Below are 10,508 nucleotides of genomic sequence, written 5' to 3' on the forward strand. Positions count from 1 at the left end.
AATTATACGATCAGTTCTGACAACTTTACATGCCACAGGGCAACTGAACCACAGGGGTCCAAACACTGAACCCAGAGGAACACCTAATTCAAATAATTATCTGACTAGATTTGTTATCTCTGTGTGTCTGTTTGTTCCAGGTGAGTTTGTGTTTGCGGTGAGCTCTGATGATAACTCTGAGTTCTGGCTGAGCCGGGATAACTCTCCACTCAACCTGCAGCTACTGGCCTGGATCGGCAAGGTGGGCTCTGAGAGTGTCTGTCAGTTTGGACCTAAGATGGCTCCAGTGACTAACGATTGTGTTTATTTGGGGTTCTGGCAGCTCTCTGACTGTGTGTGGTGTTTTGCAGACTGGCATGGAGTGGACTGCTCCTGGTGAGTTTGGGAAGTATGCCAGTCAGACATCCAGACCGGTTAGGTGAGTCAGCAAACACTGTGGGTGTGTGTGTGAGTGAAGGCTATGATTGCCAGAAGTTTGTCGGGAAGCAAAATTGTGTATGAATCTATTTGTTTCAAGTGAATAACTGAAAACACATCCAAACACAGGGCTGAGAGTTATTTTTAGCAGAGGTTGTTTTTCTTCTTGTGGTGGCTTGGAGCTATGTCACTGAGCCAGGATGAACACACACACATTCACAAATGTACACAAACACACCTCTGAGGTGTGTGTGTGTGTGTGTGTGTGTGTGTGTGTGTGTGTGTGTGTGTGTGTGTGTGTGTGTGTGTGTGTGTGTGTGTGTGTGTGTGTGTGTGTGTGTACAATGATGGATGGTGTGGGGAGACATGGGTTTGATCCTGACAAAAGAAGCTGTCACAACTACCATAATGAAGCATGGACCACAGGCTAGAGAGGGGTAGAGTAGAAAGAGGGAGGAGGACAGGGGAGAGAGGTTAAAGGAGGTGAGGGAGGGAGGTGATAGTCAGGTATTGGCAGGAGAGGGGAGGTAGCTATGGAAGGGGGAGGAAGAAAGGCATTCACAGTTAAGGGACATGACATGACAGGCATCTACAACCGCCTATCTGATGCTAGCATAAAGTAACTGTTTTGTGTGTTCTGCAGGCTCTCAGTTCAAAGGAGGTACTTCTTTGAGATTGTCCATAAACAGAACGACAGAGGAACAGACCACATAGAGGTGGCGGTGAGTTTCCCCTCTTCTCTACTCTTTCCTTGTGTGTGTGTGTGTGTGTGTGTGTGTGTGTGTGTGTGTGTGTGTGTGTGTGTGTGTGTGTGTGTGTGTGTGTGTGTGTGTGTGCGCGCAGTAGTATTAAGTGTGTGTGTGTGCGCGCGCGCAGTAGTATTAAGTGTGTGTGTGTGTGTATTTGTTTTGACACAGTGGCAGCTGAACCAGGAGGGTCTAAGGTTTACAGTCATCAGCTCCAAATACATATCCCTCTACAGCAGTGAGTAACACACACACACTCTAGCTATCCAATATTACTAACACATTTTAACTACCTAACTGTTATTTCAGACATGTATTTCAGATGTTTGTGTGTGTGTGTACAGATGAGTCTGCTCTGAGGATGAGTGACATCATTCATGTACCCCAAACGGCTGCTAGTCACACACGCTCGCCTAGCAACCAGCCCAACAACCAGCTGAGCAACCAGCCTGCAGCTGACATGCTGAGAGTCGACCCACGCGACATCCTGTACCAGAGTAAGACCACACACACACACACACACACACACACACACACACACACACACACACACACACTACAGTCACTAGATTGAACAAATAACTGTGTGTGTAGTCCCTGCCTTAGACAGTAGGTTCCTACAAGGCGTGTTACCTGACTGCTCCTATAAACCCAGCTACATCATCAAAGGTTTCCCTCTGCTGCGATACCAAGGCCTGCAATTTGTAAGTACCATAAATATTCCACCTGGAATCCCTATAACTAACAGAAATGAGCGTGTTATTACCATGTTTGTGTGTCTCCAGGTCCACATGTCCTACATCTATCCCAACGACTACACGCGGCTCACACACATGGAGACAGACAACACCTGCTTCTACCACGACAGTCCCCTATACCTGGACAGGTGAGGAGGGGAGGGAGAGTGTTTGTATTGTTATGAAGAAAGAACTGACAGTGAGATGTGTAACCTCTATGACTCTGGTCTGAGAAGGAGGTTGTATGAGGTTGTTACTATTACCAACCAGCAGAGGGCAGGGTGCAATCACTGAAGTTATGGATAATGTTGTCAGAGAGAGATGATAACATTCCCTCTCTACCCCCGTATCGCCACTCTCTAGGTATGGGTTTTCCAGGTACATGAGGCTGGATGAGCCAGAGGGGCAGGAGGGAGAGAGCCGAGGTAGAGGTAGGAGACACGTTTTTCTTTGGTTAAAAAGTATATAAACTGTTGCAGGTCGGCCTTTATTTTATTTTAACCCTCTTCTCTGTCTGCGTGTTGTTTGGTAGTTGATGGCATCTTGAGGAGGAGAAAGGCGGTCCCAGAGGAGGAATTAGATGGCGAGGCTCCTCCAAATGTGGGAGGGGCTAGTAAGAAAGACCCCGCCCCTCCTGACTATGGAGACGACTATGATGATTACGCTCAGAGACGACGACGCAAACTCTTCTCCCTGCCACAGGCCGACAGGGCACCTACACACACACACATGTCTGACACTCTCACATACAAGAAGAGGAGGAGGAGAGAAACAAATACAGCAGCTGTAGTAGTGCAACAAGCTGTAGTCCAGACCAGAGCAACAGAACAGGATGGGTTGGAGATCCCCCCCTGGTCCTGGGTCACATACATCACTACAGACTACACCAGCAGAACAGCTGAGACTAGCAGAAAGACCAGCAGACAGACCAGCAGAACAGCTCAGACCTGTGAAGTCCAGAGCAGGGGAACAGAAACCAAGAGGGAAGCCAGCCGACAGAGAAGATATGGGACCTGCAGACCAAAAACAACCCAGACCAAGAGAGAGACCAGCAGAACAGAACTCAGCCAGGTTAAAGATTTTACCTGCACCACAAAAACTAGACCAGAACCTGCCAGTAGAGGGAGACGGACCAGAAGTTCGGCTTCCCCAGCTGCAAGGGAGGCACCGGCGTGTTCAACAGCCTGGTCCGAGGGGTTGGGGTAACGCAACACCCAATCCCCTGAAGCACCTCCCACCTCCCACTGTCTCTAATTGGTCCATCAGGGTCGGTCGAGGGCGGAGACTTGTTAACCGTACACTAGAGCTGTGGTCAGCGGTTACCAAACAGTCGACCACGCGACTGCCCGAGGTTAAACCACCGCTAATTAAGTTGGACCACAAAGCAACTGTGACCAGGAAGAGAGTCCAGGTCCTAGAGACAGATATCATCCTCCGAGCACAACCACAGATAAAGTCACGACCGCAACCTGACTATGACAACACACTCCACGGGGATCTGCCCCCTGGTGTGGTCAGAGGGATGGACCGTCTGGTTGAAGGGGTTGACAGAGGGGGAGGTGGCGAGAGAGAGGGGGAGGAGGTGGGTGTGAGCGAGTCTTTATGGGGTCTTGAGGGAGACTCTGAAGAGGTGGAGGGCTTGTCTTATGACTCCACCCCTCGACCAGTGTTTGACCCTGAGGTGAACTGGGCTCAGACATTCCAGGTGACCCCTTTAGACCTCCAAGCGATGCGCTCTGATTGGATAGACCTCCGCTGTAACGTGTCTGGTAACCTGCTGCTCCGCTCTAGAGACGCTCTGCTTGTCGTCAAGGCCTTCATGGACAAACTCAACCACAGACACCATGGGTCAGTGTGTGTGTGTGTGTGTGTGTGTGTGTGTGTGTGTGTGTGTGTGTGTGTGTGTGTGTGTGTGTGTGTGTGTGTGTGTGTGTGTGTGTGTGTGTGTGTGTGTACAGTATATGTGTTTGTGGAAGTGTGTGAGTGTGTTAACCCTGTCCCTCCCTCCCTAGGCGTTTCACCCTGGTGCGTGTGCTGAACGTTGAGAGGAGAGTGGATGGAGCTCAGGGCAGCAGGTATTTCCTGGAGCTGGAGCTGAGGGATGTGAATGGCCAACACCTTCGCCTGTCACACTACATCTATGCTCTGATTCGCCACAGACTATCTCGCCCCGGGGACTCCCGCCGCTTCGCCCCTGCCCCTGAGATGTTGCTATGCAACCCTGTCGGTTTTCACTGGAACCCGACTGCCACTGTCCACTTCATAGTACCAGGTACGCACAAACACACACCCTACTGCTCCTCTCCTACTGTTGTATGGCGACATATTGCTTTATTCTTGTGGGTGTCTGTCTATCTGTGTGTGTCAGTAAAGAACCAGGCCCGCTGGGTGCAGCAGCTGATAGTTGACATGGAGGGTCTGTACAAGACCACTGGAGACCCCAACTTCAACCTCATCATCACCGACTACAACAGCACTGACATGGACATCGAGACAACACTAAAGGCATCCACCCTGCACAGGTACACAGTGTGTGGCATTTCATTGCGCAATAAATTATAAAATGGTATATTAACAAATCATCCCCCCTCCCGTAGGCTACTTGTGCACATTCCTCCACTCTAAAATAATTCCAGCATCCACACAGTAATGGAAAGATACATCTGTTATAAAACACCAGAAAGTATAATGACATTTGGGAATTAAGTCAATTGTAGCCTGGATTGAGTTAATGTTGAGGCGTTGTCCGCTGCTGTCTCGGTCTTGGACATTCATCTATGCCTTGATAAAATTTCACATTTTTCTCGTCGCAGATATGAAACCACACTGTGTTTTGGAGCATATGTCACCCATTTTCTAGTCCATTCGCTAATTTTTCATTTGGCTGAGATACGGCAATAATAAATGATGGTGTAAAATCCTACAGTGTTGGCATCTTTGCTTGTGAATTATTGTGATAAGCGAATGTTTGAAACGTGTGGCTTACTTTCACCCCTGATAACTTGCCTCTGTGTACCAGGTACCAATACCTGAAGCTGAGTGGGAACTTTGAGCGTTCTGCTGGTCTACAGGCCGGTATCGACCTCATCACTGTGAGTGTGACATGATCAGTGACATAATCACTGTGACAGACAGTGGGTGTGTCCTGTTTTGTGTTCCATACATCAACTGAGTTTCATGAAATGGGCATAAATATTCTCTCTTCCTCCCCAGAATGAGCACAGTATAGTGTTTCTGTGTGACCTCCACATCCACTTCCCCCCCTCCATCATCGACTCAGTCAGGAAACACTGTGTGGAGGGACACATGGCCTTCGCTCCTATCGTCATGAGACTGGACTGTGGGGCTACGCCCAGCGAGCCCAGAGGTACACACACAAGCACGTGCACACACACAAGCACGTGCACACACACAAGCACGTGCACACACACAAGCACGTGCACACACACAAGCACGTGCACACACACACAAGCACGTGCACACACACAAGCACGTGCACACACACACAAGCACGTGCACACACACAAGCACGTGCACACACACAAGCACGTGCACACACACAAGCACGTGCACACACACAAGCACGTGCACACACACAAGCACGTGCACACACACAAGCACGTGCACACACACAAGCACGTGCGCACACACACAAGCACGTGCGCACACACACACAAGCACGTGCGCACACACACACACACAAGCACGTGGCACACACACACACACACAAGCACGTGCGCACACACACACACACAAGCACGTGCACGTGCACACACACACACAAGCACGTACACACACATGCACGTGCACACACACACAAGCATGTGCACACACACACAAGCATGTGCACACACACACACGTCTCACACGTCTCTCTGTGTGTGTTCCAGGTTACTGGGAGGTGAATGGGTTTGGTCTACTGGGGATCTATAAGTCTGACTTGGATGCTGCCGGAGGCATGAACACACATGACTTCACTGACCGCTGGGGAGGAGAGGACTGGGAGCTGCTGGACAGGTGTGTGTTTGTCTGTCTATGGTCGTTTGCTGCATGTTTGTGTGTGTTCTGTTGCTCATGCCTGCTCTGTCAATCTGATCATTAATAGGAATTATGTTGCTCTCCCATGCTCTGTGTCAGGATTCTGCAGTCAGGTCTGGAGGTGGAGCGTATCTACATGAGGAACTTCCTGCATCACTACCACTCTAAGCGTGGCATGTGGAACAGACGCACCCAACGCAGCGGCACGTAACCCACAACAACACAGCCAAAACGTACAGCGATGCAGCCGTAAGCCACGACGACGCATCCGTGGGTGCAAGGAAACTGCCACACTTTAACGTCCCCATTCCTCGCATCAGCCATTTACAGCTGTCGACCGGTTAACGAGAGGGCAGGACAGAGGAGATTCCTGACACCATTGGGTGATATCCCCTGTCACTCAAAAGGTTTGAGGGTGTGGTGATGATGGAACACAACATAGTACTGATTGTCCTGGAAAAAGACACTACTGAAAACTAGAGCAGAGGTACTAAAATCTGAACATGTAGGTCCGCAGTACTGCTGGTTGGCCAGAGAGTCACTCACCTAGTGTCCCAAGTCTGAATCACAGGTTGACGTTTATTGTCATGATTCTTGCCCTGGAGGCAGAACTGAGCTGTTTCTGCAAGATGGGCCAGCTGCCTAGTCAAAATTGTCTGTATCTTAAAAACTCATGATTTTTGGTCTTAATTTAAGGTTTGGGTTTGCAGTGTGGTTAAGGTTGGGGTTTAAAAACAGATTTTATGACCACTGCTGAGCTGCCTCCAGGGCAAGACTAATGACAATAAATAGCAACCTGCGTCCGAATCAGTCCCTAGTTAGAGGGGAAATGCAGTATGAAAACCAGTAGTGCTACAGATCTCAAGAACTGGATTTGAGAAAAGGTGGACAAAACACTACTGGGGACTCTATTTAAACATGATACTACTGATTTACTGTGTTTTAACAACACTACTGAGGATCCTGTTCTAAGGAGATACTGTTGTAGTACAAATGTAAACCTTTTCCACACAGTGTGGATATTATCCTTTGGCTAGACAATGACAGATGTCTTTGGTAGCGTGAGGAGACTAAGAAGAAAACTGGGAGCAGTGATGATCTGCTCTGGTCACTGGTACTGATGAACTAGTCTGGACAATCCTGGGCTGCCTAACCAAAGACAGAGACGATACACACCTACACACACATCATTTTAAACATGGATCATACAGCATTTGTATGTAATCAGGGTCCAGCTTATTTATTGACAATGACAAAATGCACCAATGTTACTGTATCACTGTGATTGTAATTGTTTTGTTTAAAACATTGTTTTATTAATATAATTAAGACGTGAAAAGGGGGATCACTTCTGATTCAGGCAAATTTACTGTACTGGATGGGGATATTTAATATGCGATGTGCGTTATGAAGCCTGCTGTATTCACCAGTGCCTGTTCCATAGCTCTGCTACTGTAGAGCTCTACTACATATTACTGACTCTTGGATGTCACATTGTGCCTATTGAACGTATCCTTCGGGAGCGCTGTCTATGTAATCTTCTATGGATTATACTAAAGAGGATCCCGCACCCAACTCCTTGAGCAAGTTAACCATTTTTTGTAATGTTACTCCGTGCCTTCTCTACAGCTCCGGCGAAGCTGGGGGTTCAGAAAACTTTTGAAATGGGGAAATACTACCTGAACTTGTCAGTTAAAGCCCCCATGTAGTCTTTTACATTAGATTTTTAAATCATCACTGTATGTCTAATAAATCACTGTTTATTTCATGAAAATAACTCCAAATATATTTTTATAATTTATTTCCATGAGCCTCCTTTTGCCATTGAAATGCTTGGTCTCATCATTTGGGCGTGTTGATACAAATGTTAATATATTTGCATACACAGCCCTAATTTCCCGCATTGGATCGTCTAAACTCGAGTCTAGAGCCGACTCCGCTTACCCCTTTCAAAGTAGGAGGATGCATATGAAAATTATCGATGGCTGGTCATTGGTCAGAATAATCAGATCAGATTGTGATGTCATGATCTGGGCCAAATAACCCACCCACCTGAACAGGTTTGAAATTCCAGGCATTTTCTTTCAAACAGCTCTTACACAAAAAGGGCGTTATCAAAATGTTCACAATTTCAGTGTTATTTCGACCGCCGTGTGAAAATAAAAAAACAACAACTGGAAATCATGTTTTTGACAGCACTGCCGCTTTAAAAATGCTACATTTTGTGTTCCATTTCACAATATGATTGGGAGTATCACAATACCTTGTGTATTTATCTGACCTTTTTGTTACTGAAGTCAGACTCATGGCAGCTGTTTCTACCTTCTGTCTAGTGTCTACACTCCCTTTCTGTTTTGCTGTATATTCCAGTCTTGGGAGCTCTCTAACGGTCTACCATGCTGTAAAAACTATTTATTTATTTTCAAACAAAAGAGTAGAGACGCAGGAAAATGAGCATCATACATTTGTAACAATAATTAAGATATTACTTATCAATCCCCTAAAACAAAAATTAACACAATTAATTAAAAATGAAAAGCTGAAATGTCTTGAATCAATAGGTATTCAACTCTCTTTGTTATAGCAAGCCTAAATAAGTTCAGGAGTAAAAATTCACATGATAAGTCACATGGACTCACACTATGTGCAATAATAGTGTTTGACATTTTTTTATTTTTATGACTACCTCATTCATTCAGTATGTTAAAGCAGCACAAGTAGCACTCAGTCTAGCACAGAGTCTCTCCTCATGAGACCCATGAGGTGGCGCACAAATGGGCGCAGCGTCGTCTGGGTTAGGGGAGGGTTTGGCCGGCTGGAATGTCCTTGTCCCATCGTGCTCTATTGACTCCTGTGGCGGGCCGGGCGCATGCACGCTGACACGGTCGTCAGGTGTACGGTGTTTCCTCCGACACATTGGTGTGGCTGGCTTCCGGGTTAAGCGGGCATTGTGTCAAGAAGCAGTGTGTCTTGGCGGGGCTGTATTTCGGAGTAGGCATGGCTCTCGACCGTCGCCTCTCCTGAGTCCGTACGGGAGTTGCAGCTATGGGACAAGACTAACTACAAATTTGATACCAGGAATTGGGGGAGAAAAAGGGGTAAAAATAAAATGTGCGGTCTGAATCAGTACCAGAACCACGCAGGGCCCCTAAACAGGGGACAGAGCTTTTAACCTGTCCAGATGGTGACGTGTGGTGGCATGAGAGTATGAAGCCAGGACAGACAGGTGAGATGGCTCACACGGTGCCTTCGGAAAGTATTCAGACCCCTTGACTTTTTTCCACATTTTGTCAAGTTTTTATTCATGTTTTTCCCCGCAGTCTACACACAATGCCCCATAATGACATAGAAAAAACAGGTTTAGAAATGTTTGCTTATTTATTTTAATAAAAATAAACATTTTACGTAGTTATTCAGACCCTTTACTCAGTACTTTGGTGACCATTTGGCAGCGATTACAGCCCCGAGTCTTCTTCGGTATGACTCTACAAGCTTGGCAAGTCTGTATTTGGGGAGTTTCTCCTATTTTCTTCTCTGCAGATCCTCTCAAGCTCTGTCAGGTTGGATGGGGAGCGTTGCTGCACAGCTATTTTCAGGTCTCCAGAGATGTTCTGTTGGGTTCAAGTCGGGGCTCTGGCTGGGCCACTCAAGGACATGCAGAGACTTGTCCCGAAGCCACTTCTGTGTTGTCTTGGCTGTGTGCTTAGGGTCGTTGTCCTGTTGGAAGGTGAACCTTCGCCCCCAGTCTGAGGTCCTGAGCGCTCTGGAACAGGTTTTCATCAAGGAACTCTCTGTATCGTGATCCATTCATATTTGCCTTGATCCTGACTAGGTCTTCCCTGTGGCTCAGTTGGTAGAGCATGGTGTTTGCAACGCCAGCATGGTATGTGCAACGCCAGGGTTGTGGGTTCGATTAAAATGTAGAATGTAGTCTCCCAGTCACTGCCGCTGAAAAACATCCCAACAGCATGATGCTGCCACCACCATGCTTCACCGTAGAGATGGTGCCAGGTTTCCTCCAGACGTGACGCTTGGCATTCAGGCTAAAGAGTTCACTCTTGGTTTCATCAGATGAGAATTGTTTCTCATGGTCTGAGAGTCTTTAGATGCCTTTTACTGAGGAGTGCCTTCCGTCTGGCGACTCTACCATAAAGGCTTGATTGGTGGAGTGCTGGAGAGGTGGTTGTCCTTCTGGAAGGTTCTCCCATCTCCAAAGAGGAACTCTAGAGCTCTGTCAGAGTGACCATCGGGTTCTTGATCACCTGCTTGACCAAGGCCCTTCTCCGATTGCTCAGTTTGCTCAGTTTGGCCAGGCGGTAAGTAATATGATCACATTTTTTGGTTCTAGTCAAGATTCTAGCAGCCGTGTTTAGCACTAACTGAAGTTTATTTAGTGCTTTATCCGGGTAGCCGGAAAGTAGAGCATTGAAGTAGTCTAACCTAGAAGTGACAAAAGCATGGATTAATTTTTCTGCATTTTTGGACAGAAAGTTTCTGATTTTTGCAATGTTACGTAGATGGAAAAAGCTGTCCTTGAAACAGTCTTGATATGTTCGTCAAAAGAGAGATC

General features: G+C 47.1%; 1 protein-coding gene across 1 annotated transcript in view; it reads left to right on the forward strand.

The window, feature by feature from the left end:
- Positions 1–8,122, forward strand: part of b4galnt3b (beta-1,4-N-acetyl-galactosaminyl transferase 3b) — a 38,272-nt gene extending 30,150 nt beyond the window's left edge. The window contains 16 exon segments of the mRNA XM_014125006.2: positions 141–241; positions 351–418; positions 1,061–1,139; positions 1,335–1,401; positions 1,508–1,660; positions 1,758–1,867; positions 1,949–2,049; positions 2,264–2,331; positions 2,433–3,089; positions 3,091–3,748; positions 3,913–4,172; positions 4,269–4,422; positions 4,920–4,992; positions 5,114–5,267; positions 5,791–5,917; positions 6,038–8,122. Coding sequence (XP_013980481.2) covers positions 141–241; positions 351–418; positions 1,061–1,139; positions 1,335–1,401; positions 1,508–1,660; positions 1,758–1,867; positions 1,949–2,049; positions 2,264–2,331; positions 2,433–3,089; positions 3,091–3,748; positions 3,913–4,172; positions 4,269–4,422; positions 4,920–4,992; positions 5,114–5,267; positions 5,791–5,917; positions 6,038–6,149 — 2,942 coding nt within the window. The 3' untranslated portion in view covers positions 6,150–8,122.
- The last annotated feature ends 2,386 nt before the right edge of the window (positions 8,123–10,508 follow it).

The sequence above is a fragment of the Salmo salar genome, chromosome ssa10 (assembly GCF_905237065.1).
Source record: "Salmo salar chromosome ssa10, Ssal_v3.1, whole genome shotgun sequence".
Classification (NCBI taxonomy): Eukaryota; Metazoa; Chordata; class Actinopteri; order Salmoniformes; family Salmonidae; genus Salmo; species Salmo salar.